General features: G+C 35.8%; 1 protein-coding gene across 2 annotated transcripts in view; it reads right to left on the bottom strand.

Moving 5' to 3' along the window:
• Positions 1-23,240, bottom strand: part of LOC117990567 (transcription factor kayak-like) — a 75,895-nt gene extending 52,655 nt beyond the window's left edge. Inside the window, exon 1 of one of the 2 annotated variants that reach the window (XM_034978026.2) lies at positions 22,796-23,240. In XM_034978026.2, coding sequence (XP_034833917.1) covers positions 22,796-22,930 — 135 coding nt within the window. In that variant the 5' untranslated portion in view covers positions 22,931-23,240. Of the gene's footprint in view, positions 1-13,084; positions 13,382-22,795 lie in introns of those variants that run through there. The other variant, XM_034978027.2, reaches the window with a different exon arrangement.

The following is a 23,240-nucleotide window of genomic DNA, read 5'->3' as shown; positions in this document are numbered from 1 at the left end:
TCTTACAAATCCAACAACCGACCATCAAAAAGTGTAGTTTATTACCTATTTTGAATAAAATATTTGACTTAGACTTTGATACTTATTTTACCTACTCAAAATAGTTCTAAAAAGTTGTTCTTTAAATATTTCTAAATAGGTAGATTTAATTCGGAAATGGAAATTACCTAACTCACTCATTAATTAGTTAATTGACTTCACTGGAATGTTTTTAACATTTGGATTATCATGGCATTATCTACTTGCTGTTATTGTAGACTTGCAGATTAAATTGCAGCCCTACCTAAAAAGGAAATCTGGAAACAAATACCTAGATAAGATATCACAATACCGGGGCATGTAAGAATCAACAATTCTATAGGCATACTTACTATAGTCCGCGATAGGTTGAGATGGCAATCAGGGTATGAGGCGAGGGGGACGCTCCGCACACCCGCATGTCACCCGCGCTCGTCCGCACCGAGTTAACGCGGGAGATGTGCGGGTGTGCGGGGCGTTCCCTCCCCGATTGCCATCTCAATCCTCAACCTGTCGCGTACTATACGAGTACCTACCCACATAATGATATGTAGGTATATTATGAAGCTTTTACATCTGATAGTAATTGATAGGTGTAACTTCCCTGAAATCAAAGATATGTAATGATAAGCAGGTATACTTAAAATATTTTGATACAACGATATATTTGTGTGGGATTCGAAGTTCTGTAGAAAAACTTTATTTTCTTAGGGGAATTTAAAAGAAGGTAATTTACCTATGGGTAATCCCTCAAAAGGTAAAGTACAAGAGCCAGAGGGGTTGAGGATTTAAGCCATATAGTTGAGGTTTTGTGGTTTAATATCATTAATATTTAAACCACTAAAAAATCTCAACTATGCTCAGGAAAATAATATAAGTCCTAAATGAAAGAAAAATATAAAGAAGAAAAAATAAAAATAAAAAAGAGAAAAATGATTTTCAAAAAGAATCAAAGCGGCACCTGTAGTCAGATGCATCTCTTCTGCGTCTGCGGGGTGCTACTAAGATACAGTAAGTAATGCATACCTAGCATCTTAGATCAATATTAGGTAGGTAGGTATCTAGATCTACCAACTATTTGGTCTAAGATCCTAAGTTATTAATCCATCTACCGAGAGTCAGTCAAAGCCTTGCTGCTTTACTTGGCACTAAGGCTTCAACTGATTGTGAAACATGAAGCATAATTTCTTTCAGTCAGTTGCTCCCGTAGCCTGTAATGTCATTGATATGGCTATTGATGTTGTTAGGTACAAGGTGCGCATCCTTCTACTTAGAGAGACAATTGAGGCTCACAGGCCTCAGTTGGCACAATGGTGATGCAAATAATCGCGATTATGGCAAGGTTGACGCCGGCTGAGGGTTCGTTCAACTGACCGCGAGCGATGACACGGGGCGCGCGGCGTCGCGGCGTCACATGCGCGTGCGCCGACCGCCCGCAGCCCTCTCACACAAAGTGAAGATCACATAAACAACAAGCATTTCGGATTAAAAATTTTGCAACACGCTTTATAAAAACTTCCCGGCTAAAATCAAATCTCAACGCTTTGCCAAAAGTGTTAGAGGTAAGGTCATGATGCAATCTGTTGTAATGAGAAAAATGCAGTTACGAATTAACAACTTATAAACATAAAATCTGTTCACCAAGTTTAATGAACTTTAATGACACCTTTTGACATGTAATTAGTGATTACAAACAATTATGTATGTCAACAGAAACCCACTTACCAAATTCCAGCAGCTGCAATTTGCAATCCAAGTAACAACACACTTCACAAATAACTTTACTATTTACTACTCGTGTTTTCCTCGGGATATCTCCAAAAACTTGTCGCAACTCGTAACAACAGGCGCGGGACGCGTGCGCGCGACGATAACAAACCACTGACAGATGTCGGTCGGCGTCGGAAAACCCCTCAGAAAGTACGCGGCGCAGAGGACGCGGAGTGTAAATATTATGCTTCGACTGGACAAAGGTTTTTGTTATCTAAAACCGGTGGCAGCGAGCGTGTTTGACACGAGGAGCGCGGTCAGCGGTGGAGCGTGCAGTGAGGCTCGCGCGCCGCCGGCCCCGCCGCCGTCTGATAAGCCTGGCGCGACGCCCCCCGGCGACGCCTACGCCCCACTCGGCGCCGTCGGTGCAACACACCACCGCGGCCGCCCCGAGCACCACCGCCGCCAGACGGGCCCCCGCAAGGCGCAATATGCACCGCACCCACGCACAATTGCACAACTGCATCGCAGCGAGGCGCCTCGCTGCAGAATCGACAACTTTCGACTCCTTAAAAAGACGAGGAAACGACGACGATTGCGAAACCGCCGCGCCAGCCCAGAAACCGATGAGAACAATGAGGCCCAAACAAACGCAGAACCTTTTTAGTGTCCTCCTAATTGGGCCGAACTACATCGGGCGAACAGAAATTCAGTATGCAACGTTATCCGTTCACTACATAAACGGAATAATTAAATTAGTGCAGACATGTTGAGCGCGAGCAGCCGCTAACATTGGCCACCTCTGAAGTGTTGCAATCTAATGTTTACGTGAAGCAGTACCTCAAAACGATACGATAAGTGACCACAAAATGAAGCAGAGCAAAACAAACAGCCCTAGAAGTTTGCGGTTACGACTTCAAAATATGGACCAGGTAAATCAACCGCAATTTGTTAGCGACTGATAGGACGTCACAAACTCGTAAATGACATGGAATACTGCGAACTAAAACTTGAAAACTGATTTCTATTCTAAGAAGACCTTCTACCAACATGAGCTGATCCTTGAATGTCCTACAATTTTATTAATAAATAGATATACTGCATCCATACAGACCGATCGACCGCAAATGGGAGACAGACAGAGATACATTGAGGATAGAATGAAATTTTATAGAACACAATTAAGTGGTCAGTGCAGCGTGACGAGATCGTCATAATAAAACACAAGAACATAGTAAAAAAAACTCGAGTAATGTGCTAACTTAAATAAGTCAGTAGTCTACAGCGATATACGAGAACACACACTTGGAAACTACTCACTACAAAAGCGAACAATGTAACTTAACTAAGCCATTAGTTAACAATAAGCTACCTTGAGCAAACTGTAACAAAAAATAAGTTCAGCAAATAGAGTTGTCAAAGTTACAAGTAAATTGAAATGAATTTCAATCAAGATCAGAAGAACTCGAGTCGTCTGACCTTTCGCAATCTTATAAAAATTATAGCCGCGTAGGAGTAGCTAAATGCGAAATTGGTTTCGAAGAATTGCAGCAAATATTACCACTGGCTCATATTTAATATCAGTCTAAAGTCTAATCTTACTCTAAATATATAGTAGTAGGTAGGTACGTAATGTATTTATAATATTAGTGCTGGTAAATATATAGTCGATATGAATATTTGATACTAAATAAACGTGTTCAAGGTAAAACGACCTTGGAACTGACCGATTCGCGCCAAATTCTTCTAAATAATGAACAAAAAACACACTCATATAAATAGCGCCGAAGCTACAATATTCGTATGAATTCAACGGAGTGTTGTAAAGTTTGAATTATCGTATGTCTATAAAACTGGCGATGTAAACCCATTCGGGATGGTGGAGGGGAATCTTAAAAATGATTTAAATAACATTGACGTTGAAACGCAGCCACACTCGTAAACCTTTACGAGTGCATTACTCTCAAACTGGTACATCCGCGCAAATTATGCGAACCCGACAATTTGTTATACATGCCTTTGAAGTAATTTAATGCAAGGCTTGATCGAGGCAAACGTTAAGCGCTACTCACAATCACCCAATCAAGAAGCATCACAATATTTAAAATATAATGCAAGACAGATTTCTGGGCCGGACACAAAAAAACTTATACACATAATAAGATATCTTTTGTGATACAGGAGACCAATGTCATACAGCGCAGTCCGTCAACCGAGAAATCTGGCGAGATACATTAGGCCCACATAAATTACGAGCTTAATCTTTTCAAATAATTTGACCTTTTCATCTGACGAGGGTTCATTAAATAATGGCGTCGGTATTGGAAGTACGCTTATTGTGCCGTCTATCACAATTTTTGTTGTAGGCAGGAGCGATCTTTATTCAATACAAATCCCGATGAAATCTGGTTTGTGATAATAACAAAATAGATCACGGAACTGACAAATGTATATTTTTATCTAATACGAACGCTCAGGATAAAAGAGAACTTCGATTAAACCTTATATTGTTATCTACTCGCACTTTATTCGTGACCAAAACACGTTTTAAAAGTACAGCGTAGATAGGATTGTGTTTGTACAATTTTCTACGCAGTAAATCACCGATAGTATAAAAACAAGACATTTTAATCATTTGAATATTTACCTTAGCTCATTGTTCTAAGACAGTAAGTTTTCTTGCGCAGTCAAGGAAGAATGTAAAGTATCAGTGGTCCTAGAACATAAACATAGAACAAGCGTGCGTAATAGCATTTTTGTCTTTCTAGCACACTATAGCAATATTCCATTGTGCACCTTATGAGGCCTACGTAGAATTCTATTAAAACCTAATACAATATAGCATAGGACTTAATAACAATAATCAAACGCACGTGCGCTCGCAGTAAGTATGACATCCTTTAATAAGGCAGTCAAGGCGGAAACGTGGAAAATGTCAGTAATCTGCGGAGCCGTAAGCACGATTCATGACCATAATCGGAACAAGGACTTAGCAGCTGTTGTCAATATCGGTACATGAACATGCTTATTATTTGTGACGTAATTGTTATTGCTTTGTGCAACAAAGAAAACCGAGTTCGCGACCCGTTACGAGGAATCCTTTGTTGCAACAAAAAAAAATTGACACAACTTTCCGAAAAATTTAGAAAAATTTAAAAAACATATCATAATTAATGTAGAAAGATCAGTAGTTGTCGGCGGCATGTTTTGTATGTCCGACAAATGCCTTGCATGCCAGCTGTATGAGTCACTCGACAGTCTCGACACCCAATCGTTCACCGGTTGCTACCTTTAACGGACCCACCAAAATTTTGGGACGCAATTGTTGAAATTCTAAAGCATCCCGTTAATGCCTGTCAACTTTACAAATATTTGCGGTACTGTCCCGTGACAACTTATTGTGAGCTATAAAGAAGCAAACAGAATCATACAACTGAAAGTACCGACATTCGAGCCAAACAATGGTAGAAGATAAAAATTAGCAAATAGGCAAAGAATTCATAGAATTGTAAACCATAAGTCAAATATTGTAGTATTGTATGGGTATTTTAAATTCGAATTGCGTCTGTTTGACCGCTGGGTGGCGGGCGTGACTAAAATGCACGAACCCGGGAGCATCAATCAAATACGAATTGACCTTCTAGCGTAAAATCATTTAAATGTTCTGTATTTGTTTTCTCAATACAAATTCCTGGAGTGCTTTATCATTTTATCTTCAGTGTTTCATTTGTGTCATCTATGTATGTATATTGTATATGTATAACTAACTTATGCTCGATAACGCGCTCCGCGTGGACTAAGCGCATTTCAAACTCCTATTTTAACCCCTTAGGGGTTGAATTTTCAAAAATCCTTTATATAGGTAACATAGTATAGAAAAGACGACATTGATTGGCTGACTAACATAACATCAATTATCGACATACAGCTCAAAGCCTTGAGTCTAGCTTGAGAATTTCATTTAGGTGCTTTTTCACTATAACATAGACCAAAAGACTCCACTAAGAAATAATATTGAGAAATTCCAACAAATCTTTAGAACCTTAAATCGCAAGAGAAAACTTTGTTTTTAAAACAAGAGTGAATAGGCATCTTCTAGGTAAACGCGTCCCATCTTAGGCCACATCATCACTTCCCATCAGGTGTGATTGTGGTCAAGCGTATACCTATAATGAATATTTAAAAAAAAAAAAAATTTAGATATTATTTAAGTAATAAACGCCGCAAAGTGACTAATAATATAAAAGGATAATATTCATATATAGTTATAAGTACATAAACGTATGTGTGAGAACATTCTTTCCTGTCGTAGAAACATTCCTTCGCAAACAATAATATTAATAAGGTTCATAGTGATACAAAAGTTAAGTTGATATAACCAATGTACCTAGACACTTGTAGAAAACTTATTAATTAAGTTAGACTTATAAGGGGTGTAGCAAAAAGTGATGTATTAAATAATAATTATCTTTAAGGAAAAGGGTTTGTCATAACTCATAATGACAGGTGACGGCCTGAATAAGTTGTGGAAGACAGAATATAACTCATAGATGATATATTTTGTTTTCATTTTTAAATGTTAAAGATAAAATTGGACAAATGTAAATATAAACTGACGTGTCAAATCGATGTGGGTGGTTTAGAGTGAACTGTGGTGCTGTAGTTGACAGGGCCAGAGTGAACCAGACGGAATGAAATAGCGTCTCGTAGCCAACAAAGCTTGACAAACCGTGAGAGCTGAGTTATGACCGTACATAATTTCCCATTTGTACAGACAATACTTTAAAATGTTAAAAGTGCCTATTTAGAGGCACTCCTGTTTTAAAAAACCGGCCAAGTGCGAGTCAGACTCGCGCACCGAGGGTTCTGTACTACACTCGTATTTTTTCGACATTTTGCACGATAAATCAAAAACTATTATGCATAAAAATCTGTTTTAGAATGTACAGGTACTTTGAAAATTGAAAATACTAATTATTTGTTCATGAACATATTTTAATTTTTTAACATAACCACAAATTCACGGTTTTCAGATTTATTCCTTTACGTATGCTATAAGACTTACTTACCTACTAAATTTCATGATTCTACGTCAACGGGAAGTACCCTATAGGTTTTCTTGAAGTCTGTCAAGAAAACCTATAGGTTTAACGACAGACAGATGACGGACAGATTGACGGACAACAAAGTGATCCTATAAGAGCTTCTTTTTTCTTTTGATGTACGGAACCCTAAAAACTAATGACACGATTAACAGACTATTGAACTCTACTTTTACCGACACTTATTATTATTATTATTGCTATGATTTTTTTGTTAGCATAAATTATTTCCAAACTACGCGTCAAATGGTGTCAAGCTTATAAATGGACCATGAATTTAGATAGGTACTTGTTCATAAAAATATTGGGTGCGTTTTAAATGTTCAGTTAATTAAAGTGCCAAAAGATTGTTTCACACTTAATAAAGTACATATATAATTAGTGGAAAATACCAACCACTTTTTTTGAGAAGTAATTAAAATGAAATAATTAATCCTTTTTTATGCGGGCCAAATCTTTTGGTTTTAACAAAGCATCAAGTAAAAGACGTAATTATTTCCTGAATTGAAATTACCAAACCAATGTCGGACAACGGACTTCGTCAAGCGGTTTCTCTAAATAACAAAGAGCTTTTAGCAGTCTCCACTCTACAATCACTTAAGATTTGTAAGGGCCTTTCGGGCTGTAACTTGTAAAGAAAACAGAGAAATCTGTACGGGAGACAATGGACAACACTTTATGTAATGGACCAAAATGGATAACATTGGTCAAGTTATCTTCGACGGAGGCAATAAAGAAGTCAATCCCGACCTTTTATTGTTACGACTTGTGCAACTACTTAAATGACGACTAAGTTTATGGCGCTTCCACCGCTACCACTTCCGAGCTACTATTTAAATATTTTATTATTTCTGCGGTTTTGCCCTGGCCTCTTCCACTTTTATTGTTGGTAATGCTGAGATTTACATATGATGTTGTAAAATTGATAACTTTTCTATTAGCTACAGAAAGCATACAGATTTTTCCAATTTGGAGTAATTTTACTAGTATAGGTATAATTGAAACTAATATACAAATTTAAGCAAATATACATATTACGTACCTACTAACAAATTAATTTATGGATGTACCTGCATATATAGATATTATTACAAATCTGGTGACAGAAGGGCTGACTCATTTTTTGCGTAACGGATTAGCCTGGCTCTCCAGCGCGGAAATGCAGCCAGTGTTATTGGCAATATTCCACGCGGGCATGATAAATCAATGCTTGTAGAGATCCTTATTTAAATATTACAATAAAACTTAAAAGTAACCTTTTACTTTAAGTTTTATTGTAATATTTACAAATCTATTAATGAAAATTTACTGAAAACACAATTTAAACTTGGCAGATAAGCTCAAAGTAGATACTACTACCAGTTCTAAGCTATCTGCATAACATGTAAAAGAGAGGTTAACACTACGAAAATAAAGCTCGACAAAAACATTAAAGAACAAAAGAACTAAACCCACATCAAAGTTATTGCTGAATTAATAAGTGAATTAATACAACTAAAACCCACAAAAGGTATCGTTTGATACCTACTTCCGACTTGGCTAAGTCTTCGATGACTCACGAAGATTTCTAGGAGCTCACGTACACAATAAAGATTATTTACTTACTACATAATAATTATGGTAATCTCATGATGGCATACTTTTATGTGGCGTGTGTTCAAAAGGCATGAAGGCTTGACAAGGTCAAAGATTTTATCTTTATCTTCAACACTACCCCTTTTCAAGAATCGGGGAAAACCATTTACTACCTACCGTAGTTTGTTTACTTCCCAGAATTTTTACTTTATTTGTACAAATTCAGCAAACGACGCAAGAACAAAATTATATTCAAATCTTATTTTTAGGTATTCATATTTCAAATATGTAATACTTTGTTAGGGTCTTTTAATTCATCAAAAATCTTATCTGAACGGTTTTCGAATATCTTTTAATAAAAACCAGCAAATATGAGTTACTGTCCATAACCAAATATTTCGCCAACACTGATCAAAATAATCATAGTCATTTCTTGACAAAGTACTTTCCTGTGGTCAATTCTAAGTCGCCTACAATTAGAGCAAATTGTCCACATCCGGCCTTTATTGGCTGCAGTCGTTTAATAGGTGTCGGTCAACCAAACCCATCTGCTCGATTCAACTAGTTAGTCCAATCATGTCATAATCAGGTTACTATTTAATAGGAACCTACGAATTGGAACACAGGCCGTGTTACAACTTTTAGTAGATATTACCACACTTTGCACTTTGTACCTTGTGCTTTATTCTCTACTACTACTCAATACTCATATTATAAATGCCAAAGTGTTTGTGTGTTGGGTTGTCCTTAAATCTTTAATTTTTGGCCGACATAGTTAAAGACCTGAAGAGTGACATAATTATTACTAAAATGTACCAGTTTCCTCCAAGCCTACATAAACACTAAATAAAATACAATTTAAAAAAGTGAACCGACTTCCGAAAAGCTCTGAGACCGTGCTACTTTTATCCCGGAAAATCTAGTCAGAACATATCCTGGAAAATGTAAAAGTAAAAAAATTGTTACAGGAGCTTGCAGCTCCTGAAACAATTTTATCAAGGAATCAACCAGTACGAGGTTTTTTTTAAATTCATTAAGGCACACGCTTGATAACAATCACACGTGGTGGAAAGTGATGGTGTAGAAGATGCCAATTAACTCTTGTTTCAAATAATTGTAAAAGATATTGTAAATTGTTACCTATCTATCAAACACTCAGAGCAACTACTGAAGTAATTGATTATCATAATAACTAGGTATTATTATGATGCAAAGCAATATAGTTGGTCGGTGTTAGATTTTAGGAAACAAAACTCTGAAATGCAATTAAAATGGAAATTGTTGCGCACGCGCATAGCGTGTGGGGAATCCCAGGCGGACGTGCGTTCTTGGAAGCAATACAGTGCAGGAGAAATTTCACAAGCCCGATGTGGGTCAAGTCAGCCGGACTTGAAGTTTTCGCCTCGCAAAGGTTAACATCGCTACCGGCGCGCCGCTACCGACAAGTCCGGTTGTGCTCTTGCGCAACTGGTAGACTCGTTTATCAGATCTTAAAAGATCAGTTGTACGAGAACGGCCAATGCAATAAGTTGATCAAAGTCCTGACCACGATATCTATTGTCGTATGGATTAAATTTTAGAGCACAATCGTATATTTCCGGAAGACTTACTACAGAAAATTACGGTGGTATTAATTTAATTTAATTATAAAGACATTAGATGAGAAATTAAGTCTAACTTTTAAAAGTCAAGTAGAAAAGGAAGGCCAAGGATACGTTAGATCGATTAAATAGAGCAAATCTAAATATACTATAAGTATAAAGGAAAAGTTGACTGACTGACTGATCTATCAACGGACAGCTCAAACTACTAGACGGATCGGGTGGATTGCCGCATGGCAATCTTTTCTGTAGCTATTATGACGTTGACATCCGCTAAGAAAAGATTTTTGAAAATTCACCCCCTGAAGGATTTGAAATTTGTGTAGTCCCGGGCAAAAGCTAGTCATATAATATATAGAGCATAAAGGTGCAATTTAGCTAATTTAATAAAGACAAAGTGAAGAGAAATTAAGTCTTACTATTGAAAGTTAAGTGGAAAAGGATGTAAAAGAAGGCCAAGAATACGTTAGGTGGATTCAATAGAAATAATACTTTGGATAAAGCGACATGAAAAGATTATGCACCTGGATAAGAATAGGTAAAAGGGCAAGATCAATCTTATAAATGTAATGATGATTTCAAAGGTCAGGTAATATGTAAGTAGGTTTGCACCACATTGGTAATACCCAAGGATTTCATTCATGCACAGCTACTTACTACCTAGTACCTAGTACCTACATATGTACCTACGAACGTGTCTGAAGAGTATACAAGCTTGTGGTCAGTGACGCAAAGTAATACATCAATACAACATTAGATTGATTGCCTATTAAGTTTTTGATAGACAAAAGAATATCGACAACAATTAACGGCACTGTAAAAGAAAAGCCAGAAATATGTTTCAAGATTAATTTCTGTATCTCTCTTTCTAACGCTGAAGTGGATCATTTATGGAACCTTAAAAAATCGTCATAGACTAAAACAGAGTGGCGCAACCAGAATACGCGCAGATACTCTAGGATAGGACTAGAGATCGCAGGGATATTAAAAAAGGCAAAGTTCAATATATAGGCTTTTAAACTGTTTTGGAAAAAGTAAAACAATATAAGCATTGTTGAGGTAGGATAAAACAGTAAAACTCCTTAGCAAAAACTATAACAATATGCATACGAAACAAAAGATGCCTTTACATATTCAGGTACTTAAATAGTAATACACTACATTCAATCAAAATGATAGCCAAGCAATAATTTATAGAACGATGCAATCAAAATTACAACCACAATATTATAAACAACACCTTTATGTTATAACTACGTGATTAAACTCACACCACCTATTGTGAAACTCAATATTATAGAGCGGTATAAGGAAAAATACGTTTATTACAAAAACGCTGCGTAATTATAAAAAAGGAAACTCCAATTTTATAAAACAAAAAGTTAAACCTGTCCTCGGAATTTTATTGTACATATGGATTGCCGTAAATTAATTTAAGTAGCTCGCTCAGTCGCCAGACTTCTGAGAAGTTCTCAATGTGCAGTGGAGTGGGGATTGTGACGTCATCGCGTGACGTCATCGGCTGGCACGAACTGTTACGTCTCTAGTTTTTATGTTTAATGTTTTACCGTTCAAAACAAATTCGCAGCTGCCATTTGCCAATACTCGTTTGGTGCATTACTTTATTGTCGAAAAAAAGTAATGACTAATGACCAGTGGCGTGCAGCTTATAGAGGCATAAACGCACTGCTTACCCTTATTGTAATAAAGCAATGCTTATTTTTCATTATAATCTGCCGTAAAATAAGTTCAAACCTAAATGCATAGCCTGGCTTGAACTCCTGGGCACGCCACTGCTAATGACCATTACGAATTAAAGATGATGAGTTTATTTATAAAGGTTAATAAAACGTGTAGATTTATTTCATGTACCTACCTAAAGGTTAAATGGGTCAAAACGAAATATATGAAATAATAATCAGTCATGTTATAAAAGAAAATAAATTACGTAGGTATTCAATAAATCATTTAACTTAAAGTTGGCATGTACCTACTAATAGAAATATTGTATAGAGTTGTTCTATAGTGGTTTGAATTTTTCGTTTCGTTTGATTATACTGAAGTGTTGAAACACTTCAGTATAATCAAACGAAACTGAATAAGGAAATAAGGAAACTGAAAACTTCTTACACTGAAGACACAAATAATGATGACGCAATAAAACTTTATCATGTTATCAGACAGGTAAGCATCGTTTTATCAACGATACTTACTTACGACTTTAAAGACAAGTAACGCCATCTATCGCAAACCAGACGAACTTCTTTTAAAATAAAAGTGTAAGATTCAAAAAAAAAGAATCGAAAACAGTTGCAATAAAATTATATAGAACCTAATTTATTTTTAATGTTAAGTAATAAAATCACTCAAGCATTTGAAGTTCGAAATGATAACCAACGGTATTCCAATTGAGAGTGCATTTTTGAAGCTAATTAGGGCCATATATTATATTGCATAATATATTATAGTTTACTTAACTAAATATCATATAACGTGTAATATTTACAAAGCATTTCAGCATTTGCTATCATATTTTTTGTTCATAACGGGTATTGCTATGCAATGCATAACTAAAAGTTAAGTGGGACAAAGTCTGAAACGAAGCATGTAATTAATTTTTCGGTCTTCACCAAGTTTACTTATTATACTTTTGCAAACCTGATAAAGCGAAGATAACAAGAAGGATACGGTATTTTGAATTTAGAACGACGTTACATAATGTCAAGGTTAAAATCAAATTATTCCTTTCAAAATAATCTAATCTTAATTCAATACCTTATTTTATATTAATAATATGCTGTATTTTGTTGCAATAAAGCTTTATATTACTACTATTACTACAACTAATAGTAAAAAAAGGAATTAAATACAACAATGGAATGAAGTACAATAAAGCGTATTTTACTTTTACTTTACATTAAATATTTAATAAAAGACAGAATTCAACGCTCAAAATTTAGCAAGGCATGTAAGTTTGGAAAGTTGTTTACTATTCGCGTCACGGATGTACTACCGACCCCAAACTTCAGAATGAACACTGACGTTCAATGATAAATCAACGATCAAATATCAACTTACCCTTGGCTTATTGTAATCGTCCATCTGGTAGTCGAACATGGTGGCGAACATGAGACTGTCGTCTTGTTCGCTGCTGAGGAGGTGGTACGGCACCAACTGAGACATGAAGACTGCTTTCACAACAATTGACACAACCAAGCACGTGTGAGGGATCAAAACAAAATAAGTCCAAAAAGTCCGAAAAATTTCAGGCGCGGCGTGACAATTCAGTAACACTACTTGATAACAGAATGACTCATGCGTAGGTTTCTATCAAATACGTTCGCGTAGCTAGAATGTTTAATATCACACTGAGTCAGTTAGCACGTTCGCAGCTGGTTTTGTATGATCGGTGGCGAGCGTACCGCGCAGGCGCAAAACACATTTTCGGTAACGTAATGTCCTATGCGACCGAGTATTCCAACAATTCGCTAGCCGGGCCAAAAAACTTTTTTGCATATTGAAGTAAGTAGTTAGTTATAGTTACACTCAATGATTCAATGAATACTTTCTCCATGAACGCGCGCGGTGTAAATATTTTGATTCAATAAATGCTGAGATTTATGTTGAAGAAAAATACGAAGCGTTTGCCAAATGGGATTAGGAAACAGAGCCGCAGAAAAACGGAAATTCCAACTAAGTCGTTTGAATTCCAGGGTATTGGTAAAGTCATTTTATGTAACAAACGGTGGTTTGGCAAATACAGAAAAGGTGTGGGCACCTTTGCTTATTTTCATTCAGTTCAAATAAACTGGATGCTTTCAACCAAGTTGCAAAATTAGTAAGAAGTAAGAACACAAAACAGCGGATAGTAAAGAGATCATTGTTATATTGAGATTGTGATAGTAGTAAACATATCGTTGTATGCCAGTCAGTCAGTAGGTAAATGTATATAATACCAAAAAGGTGGTAGCCCAACCCAAAATCTTTTCCAAACAGCCCCCCAATTGTGTAAGAATAACTATTTCATGGCTATCGCAAACGTCAAGAAATTCTGCCCTTTGATTGGCTGTGAAAAACTGTAAACAGCGAATCAACCAATCAAAGGGCAGAATGTCTTGACGATTGCGATAGCCATGAAATGGTTATTCTTAAACAATCGGGGGGCAGGTATAAACTCCTGTGCTCATAGTTCATGTATAACAGTTTTTGAAACATAAAATACTGATTGTATAATACAAGCGATTAGAATTTTATGATTTAGTTAAAATGTGTCGCTTCAGATAGGCCTAAGCACTTAGTATAGTAACCTTTAATTTTCTATAACGCCTCAGGTTCTTTTTGTCTGAAATCTGCCATGATTTTGGCTAAGGAAAAAATAAGGAAGGTAAAAAAATATGCTAAAGGAAAATTAATAGTTCTACAAGACATGACTGGCGAAATAAGAATACGAATTTGCATAATGGAAAACTACGTTATTTTGTATTTGACTATTTAGTAGCTTTTTGGAATTCACTGAGAAATTGTATTCTGTGGATTCGAGTGCAGTATCTATGTAAGTTTGACTGAGTGAAAGTGTAAAATATAGGTTTTAGGTTTTTTGCGTATTGATGATCTAAAAAACGTCTTGGGTTCAAAGACCTCTCAAAGAAGGTTGGATAAATAGAGGCACTTTATAATAAAAATTGAGGAAGCTGGAAAACGGTAAAAATCGCACCCAGGTCCCATACTACAATAGTATTTTTTCGACATTCTGTACCATAAATCAAAAACTATTATGCGTAAAAATAAATAAAAATCTGTTTTACAATCTACAGTGATACCCCACTTGGTAAATATAGTAATCTTACTAAGTTGAAAATACTAATTATTTGTTGATGAACATATTATTTTAATTTATTTTACAAATTCACGGTTTTCGGATTTTCCCCTTTATGTGTGCTATAAGACCTACCTACCTGTCAAATTTCATGATTCTAGATCAACATTAAGTACCCTATAGGTTTTCTTGACAGACGGACAGACAGACAACGAAGTGATCCTATAAGAGTTCCTTTTTTTTAGGTACGGAAGCCTTTAAAAATTTGTAGTAATTTGTACAAAGTACAGCCCATTAATAGTAAAAGTTGGAACCACGCTGTCTGACGGTAATACTACAGGCTGTTACACGATATAGTAAGAAGGTACCTACGTGATGTCATCCACGGATAACATCATAACTTACGCAGAATTAAACGAAAGTGTATCAAATATTTCAAAAACGCTAGCGAGCTTCAATAGACACTTGAGGGATTTCCTCTTTTTATCAGTGATACAATTTGTGATAAGAATTAAACTTAAAAGTACTATTGATGTTTCATTTTGAGGAAAAACCTGTTTATCGGTTGAAATCGAAATGAAAATTTTTAGGAAAACAACGTCTATGAATGTAAGCTGTTTTGATTTTGAAAGGGTTAAAGATGAGGATGTAAATATATTTCTACCGTTGATCTAAACTAGAAAATAAATTGAACATTTCAATTTCTTATTCTTACTACGGGAACGTAAGTAATATTTTCATGAAATGATGAGCTGAAGACTTTTTGGGAGCGTTTCCTTCGAACAAAAAATACTACAAACATTATTATGTCATAAAACGAAGTCGCGGACTTTCTTACGGATACATCTTCCAAACAATGCTACTGCAACACAAATCGAGATTAGTCTATCCATAATATGAGGAAGCGTTTGAAAACAAATGTGTAACATTGCCACATCAGCAGTTCAAGGTTCGGGTTAGACAGACGGACACGCGATCAAGTTCACCCCATTTCTCCGAAACAACTATGCAATCATACACGTTAATAAACGTGGTCTCACTACCCGTAGCCATGGCTACAATGTTTACGTGTTTGCACCCTGACTTTAATTTAAATAATTTATACCTATCATGAAAAATATCGATATGAAAATAGGGGCGAAAAGGGTAAGAATCGGAGCTCTTGGTCTGTTACGGAGGAATTTTGCAAGCTGTCCAAATTCAATAATGGCACCAAAATAAATCAGTTTTAGAGATACGTATCTCCAGAGAAAAAAGGAACCCTTATAGGATTACTTCTTCGTTGTCTGTCTGTCTGTCGTGTCTGTCAAGACCGGCCAAGGAAATAAAAACCTATAGGTATCCCATTGACCTAGAATCATAAAATTTGGCAGGTAGTACTGTCTTTTAGCACAAGGGGAAAATCCGGAAACCGTGTATTTGTAGTCAAATTACAGAAAAAAGGTGTTATTTCTTGTACTATGGTACGGAATTCTTCGGGTGCGAGTTCGACTCGCACTTGACCGGGGTTTTTTAATAGCATCATGCGTAGTTTTGCATGCATATTATATTGAATAACGAAACTCGAAAACTGTGTCATGAGAATTGAGATTGCCTGATACTTAATAGTTACTTAATACTGAATCTTTGAACGATGATTTTGGGGTATGCCATGTTTAAATAAATCTAAAATACCTACTATTTTTTGTGTTAAAGAGTTTCCTAATACCTTTGTACCTAAGCTAGGCTCCAACATTTGCCCAAAGTTATATGCAAAAAATAATGGATCCTTTAAAAAGCAATTTGTAAATAGCTACGTCTGTTGATATAAGAATTATTGTAAATGAAGTGGACGTTAATTTTAAGCATGTCATTATATAAAACTGAACCTAATTAGCATACACGAACAACAACTGATCATTTACGAAGATTAGTAGCTTTAAAATCAATAAGGAAGTTTCGAAAAACGCAATTTAGATTATTGAAAAATTTATAAATAATTATAACTAAGCAATCCTGAGTATGGTGAATATTTATTGAATTGGAAACTTAAGTAGGTACATGAGTTGCCTAAATCCTAAAATTGGCGTACAAATTATTATTATCAAGTATTATCTAATAAAACTTACGGGGACGGGGTAACATAGTCACCTCTGACTAAACCCCTAAAAAATAAAGAGAAAAATGTAGAATAGAATGTTTTTTATTCATGTAAACTTTTTACAAGTGCTTATGAATAGTCAGGTAGTTTTAATTTACCAGTAATTTTAATGTACCTAATCGTGTATTATTACGATTCGTACAAGAAACCTATGCCCAGCAGTGGACGTCTATTATTTGAAAACGCGTCGACGATGTACCGACCAATACAATATGTCATCCTACCTATCTATTATATCTTCAGTGCCATATGCAGCGAAGGATAAAACATGTTTTATTTTTTATTGCAGGGTTCCGTACCTCAAAAGGAAAAAAGGAACCCTTATAGGATCACTTTGTTGTCTGTCCGTATGTACGTCGTCTGTCAAGTAAACCTATATGGTACTTCCCGTTGACCTAGAATCATGAAATTTGGTAGGTAGGTAGGTCTTATAGCACAAGTAAAGGAATAAATCCGAAAACCGAGAATTTTACACATTCTACTTATAAAAGTTGTAGTATCTACTACAGTGCTACTAAGCTGTACTAAGCTTTCCTTTTCCCTTAATGTAGGTATGAGATGAGACTCGTAGCAGAAGGCGTAAGAAATAAACACCTTTTACCTTGTTACCTATTCTTTGAAAAACCACAAAAACTAACACAACAAATATTCATTCAAGAAATTACTGCCCGCAACTGTTCCTATACTGCATTTTATTTAGGTTAGTAGGTATTTGTTATTACTTACTTTCTGGTCGAGTGTATGTATGATGTACCTACTTGTAGAGAGAGCCAGCGCGTGCCAGACCTTCGTTATTTTATAAAAGCTGAAAGTTTCTCTGCGTATTGTCCGCAACACTGGGAGGAACGTTTGTTTGGATTATGGTAGCTTTGGGAGATAACAGGTAAGAAATGTGTAAAAAAACTTACGTCAAAGTATAACTTCTAATTTATTTATATTTCTTCAGAATAGTATTAGAAATCACGTCATGCATTGCCAGACACGTAGTATCGTTGCAACCCCCTGCCAGACACCCTTAAACTTTTTAAGTTATCTCACAATGCCACCATGATATAAACAAACGTTCCTCCCAGTGTTAAGGACAATACGCAGAGAAACTTTTAGCTTTAATAAAATAACGAAGGTCTGGCACGCGCTGGCTCTTAGTCCATTATATTGGTTGCAGATGTGTGTACGTTTAGCTCCCATTAAATTCTAGATTGACACAGTTTCTACATAAATAAAGGTCAAGGCGATCGAAATGGATTCTAATAAAATAATTATTAGAAGAATGAATAACGAGGACGGGCGCTAATATGAGACGCAACTTGCGTTGACACATTGGCCCCGTGTCATATCAGGGAGACACATTGATGTTGGAATCCCCCTCTCAAGACCGGGAGCCGCAGCAGAAACAGCTGAAAACGGCAAACGGCGCAAGTATGCCTCTCTTATCGAGAGTTACATTTTTGTTCCGTTTGCCGTGAAGACCCTGGGGCCATGGAGCCTCATCTGTTGACGGAAGGGATGGCTCATTTTTTGCGCAACGAATCAGCCTGGCTGTACAGCGCGGAAATGCAGCCAGTATTCTTGGCACCATTCCACGCGGGCATGATTTGTATAGTAATTTTAGATAAGGCTAGCTTTAAGCTTTATTGTAATTTTTTCACATAAAAAAAAATTTAGAACAATATTTCAATTTAAAAAAATTAAATTTATACATGATTGCCCAAAGGAGTGTAGTATATTATTTTCAGGGTTCATGTATGTGAGTTTCTTTATTTCACCATCACTACGAAATGCTTGAATAGATTTCGACATTATAGGAACCCTAGGATTTTTTTTAAAAGGATTGACTGACTGATCTATCAACGCACTGCTCAAACTACTGGACGGATCGGGCTGAAATTTGGCATGCAGAAAGCTATTATGACGTAGGCGGATACCTACGTCATAATATATATATGCATGCTAAAAAAGGATTTTTGAAAATTCAACCCCTAAGGGGGTAAAATAGGGGTTCGAAGTTGGTGTAGTCCACGCGGACGAAGTCGCGGGCATAAGCTAGTTCTCCTATGATTGAGAACCACCTACTTTTGGAAGTCGTTTAATAAAATTGTTAACGCTGTTTAACTGAAACGGCATAAATGCAGTAAATCACTACCCATATTATAAATGCGAGAGTGTGTTTGTTTGTTGCTTTGTTGGTTTGTCCTTCAATCACGTCGCAACGGAGCAACGGATTGACGTGAATTTTTTGCATGGGTATGGACGGAGAGTGACCTAGGCTACTTTTATCTCGGAAAATTTAAGAGTTCCAACGGGATTTCAAAAACCTAAATCCACGCGGGCGAAGTCGCGGGCATTAGCTCGTAACTTTTATAAGGGAATCGCTTTGGTAGATAAAGAATTCGTGTAATAGAGCAGTGATAATATTATACGAGTACAAGAACAAGTGTGCGCGTGGGCAAACTAAGTTTTCCACGAATCTATGACGTCAGTTGCGGTCGGTCATCGCCTTCGCCTTCCTCGGTTCACATTTTCCTGCTATATGCTACAGGATGGCCTCAATAGTGACGCCTAAAAAGAGGAGGTTCCTTTCTGGAAAATACTCATGTATGTTCTGTAATTTCTCATAGATTTTTTTTTTTTAAATTTGCGTTTTCTACCGAGCGGGTTTAAAAACTTTATTAGGGTGCCGTACCCGAAGGACGGACAGACGGACAGCCAAGGCTTAGTAATAGGGTCCCGTGGGCACCCTTCGGATACTGAACCCTGAAAACAGCCAAGTGCGAATCGGACTCACACACGAAGGGCTCCGTACCATCTTACAAAATATGACACTATGTATTTTTTTTAATTTTCATAGCGGGAATTTAGAAATTTCTATTATCTGTTGTTATAGCGGCAATAAAAATACAGACTCTGTGACAACTCCCTACCTATTCATGAGATACAGCCTGCTGACAGACAGACGGACGGACGGACAGACAGTAGAGGCTTAGTAATAGGGTCCCGTTGGCATCCTTCGGGTACAAAATCCTAATAACGAAATCCATATAATCCAATTGTAAAGAAAACTAACTAACTGGCATACCTATCAATGTACAGGTAAAACTGCTGGGCGTAGATAAATATCTCTTTAACATCCCTGACCAAAAAAGGATTTTGAAGAATTTCAACAGGACGTTCAATAAATTTAAATCAACGCGGACGAAGTATCACAGGTTAAAGGTAGTAGGTACTTTATAATAATACAGAATACTAATTATAATTTACTTAAGTATACATAATAATATGTAGTAGCAAAGTTATATAAGGAATATGGAGTTCCACTCAAAACAACATTGCTTATTATAACAACCTGATATCAATATGCCTTGTTTGCTTACACATAATATAATATAGTTTTATACACGTTTCCTTGAACAAAAACATACCACAATTATAACAAAATTATGATAACATTTTATGTTATGTTATAATGTGTAACACCTACACAACACCTACCTACCCCATATTATAATAATAATAGCACCATAAAAGCCTGTTAATAAAAGATTTAAAAAAAAAAAAAAGTTCAATAATGAAATGTGAATAATAAAGGAAAATTGGCCTTTTTATTTTGTTTGTGCTATTTACTTATTTTATTTAAAACAAGTGCAAGTCAGACTCACCCACTGATGGACTAAACATTGTTATTTCGTTAACATCACTACCCCTATTATAAATGTGAAAGTGTTTGTTTTTTGGTTTGTCCTTCAATCACGTCGCAATGGAGCAACGGATCGACGTGATTTATTGCAAGGGTATTGTTAAAGACCTGGAGAGTGACATAGGCTACTTTTTATCCCGGGAAATCAAAGAGTTCCCACGGGATTTTTAAGAATCTAAATCCACGCGTACGAAGTCGCGGGCATCAGCTAGTCTCAAATACAAATTCTTAATCCTTTTATCTGGGGCCACAATACTAAGTTTGTTTGCAAAAGTGTGGCTGATTTCTAAACAAAAATGTGCTATTTTTTATTATTTTATTAGTTAATTACTGAAATAACCATGTGAGGCACACAGATTAGTCACACCATTAAGGATTCCTTTTTTTAACCATTTTGAAGGAATTATCAATAGGCAAATATTGATATTATTGTAAGTAAATGAATGAAAGATAATTAAATCTTTAAAAATAGAAATGTTTGTACAGAATTTGTTGATAACAAGTCAATATTACTTATTATTCTTGTTAAAATGATTCACATTTTTTAATATGAAATATCAGATATTTTTTGATAGGCTCATAATTATTATAAGGCATGGTTATCTTATCTTTCAAGGTGTTATCTCATTCTATTTTCATATCTAGTATCTATACTAATATTACAAAGAGTTAAGAGTTAGTTCATGAGTTTATATGTATGTAATCTCTAAAACAAATAATTAGTATGAAATAACTAATGAACAAGAGAAGATCAGGATTTTAATAATAATAGTAAAAGTATATTATTTTATACTAAGTATAGGATTATAATGTGGAAGGAAAAAAGAGGAGAGGACGACCAAAGAAAAGGTGAATGGATTGTGTGAAAGAGGATATCCGTGTAAAAGGGGTGGATAATACGTTAACGAATGACAGAAGTGAGTGGAAGAAGAAGACATGTTGTGCCAACCCCACGTAGCGTGGAATAAGGTAAGGAAGAAGAAGATAGGATTATAATGGGTCAAACATTTGGTACTGGCAGCTGGCACTGGTGGAACTTCCCTTTTTATTTACCTTAATTATAGGAACTACAATAAATACAGTAAATAGTTAATAACAAACGGGAAAATAAACAGAAATCACTGCCGTTTTAATAATGTCCGCCACACACCATATAGTTATAGTGTCTAAAGTAATAAGCCTTTTATTCAAAACTAGCTTCACACAGGTAGCTTATTACAATTTACGCAGGGATCTCTAATTTTTTGAAAATAAATATAGCCTATGTTATTCAGGAATAGTGTAGCTTTCTACTGGTGAAAGAATTTTCGAAATCGGTTTAGTCGTTCCAGAGATTACTTCCTACACACAAACTTTACCTCTTTTTAATATTATTATAGATGGGTACCGCTGTATACTTTTTGATTGGACCCAATTGGCATGATGGCTTGATGTTAGATACAATCGACAGTTTGTTGTGATACAAACTGACATTCCCAAATCCAATGTGATGAAGTTTCCATGGTCAAGCCTGCAAAGTTGCAAAGATGCAAACTTGACGGACTGACAGTATACCTAATGGTGTGTATGTGTAGCCTGCCTACATAATAAACAATTCTCACAACATCAAAATTGTTGAATCTTTAAGGAAAAACAAACATTGACCTGATTTTAAAATTGTAACATTTGATCAAAATTAAGAGCAACCAGGAAGATGTGCCTATTAATAATAAGTATAATTAATTTCGTAGGTACCTACCTGCTTATTTTCAATCAATAAAACCAGTACAAAACAGATTCAGAGTTTTAGACTTTTACTTCATATTCAAAGTTCTTAGACCAAGGCAGTTTCATCATACATCAGTCAGTAATAACTTTACTAGGTTATTACTTAGTTTTAATGCTATATTTCAATCTAAACAAGTAATTATTGTTGATTATGGATCATTCAAAGACATTTAACATAAGGATTATCATCAAATTTTGTAGCTATCACCATCACAATTCTGATAACAAGCGATGGAGATGAGATGACTTTACCTTACATCTACTTGTTAAAAAGTGAGGTATTTTGTTTGTTTTAGTACCTAATCAATCCAGTATAATTCTTAATCAAGTGGCAAAAAGGAAAATTCTAGTGACTTAGGAATGTGGACTTACTGCGAGTAGGGATCTCGTGGTCGGAACTGAAGAAACGAAATCATTTGTGGAGGATCCTTGCGAAGATTGGCTACTTTCGCAGGAGAAGTCCGAGTGGTTGGAATGACTATCACTCATTTCCAGCTTCATCGTCATTAGCTCTCTTGAAAAAGTCCAAAAAACACACAAACAAGTTTACGTAATTGTTCCAAGAACGCGCAAAGTATTATCACAACTAATCACAACTTTATATCTATCGCAATCAAACTACAAGTTCTATTTGACAGTTCATTGATGACAGGAATATCAAAATAAAGCGCTTCAAAAGAAATTAAACATGAATGAGAGCACAACAATGATGACTCATCATGCAGTTTGCACGATGACGTCAGTCGTCTCTTTGGGGATGCCCTTCTCCTGAGAGTTTCTAAGATTTTTATTACGAAATGTCTTAACCGCCTACTTT

Source organism: Maniola hyperantus, chromosome 18, assembly GCF_902806685.2.
Source record: "Maniola hyperantus chromosome 18, iAphHyp1.2, whole genome shotgun sequence".
NCBI lineage: Eukaryota > Metazoa > Arthropoda > Insecta > Lepidoptera > Nymphalidae > Maniola > Maniola hyperantus.
The sequence above is the reverse complement of the archived record's forward strand: the minus strand, read 5'-3'. Positions and strand labels throughout refer to the sequence as shown.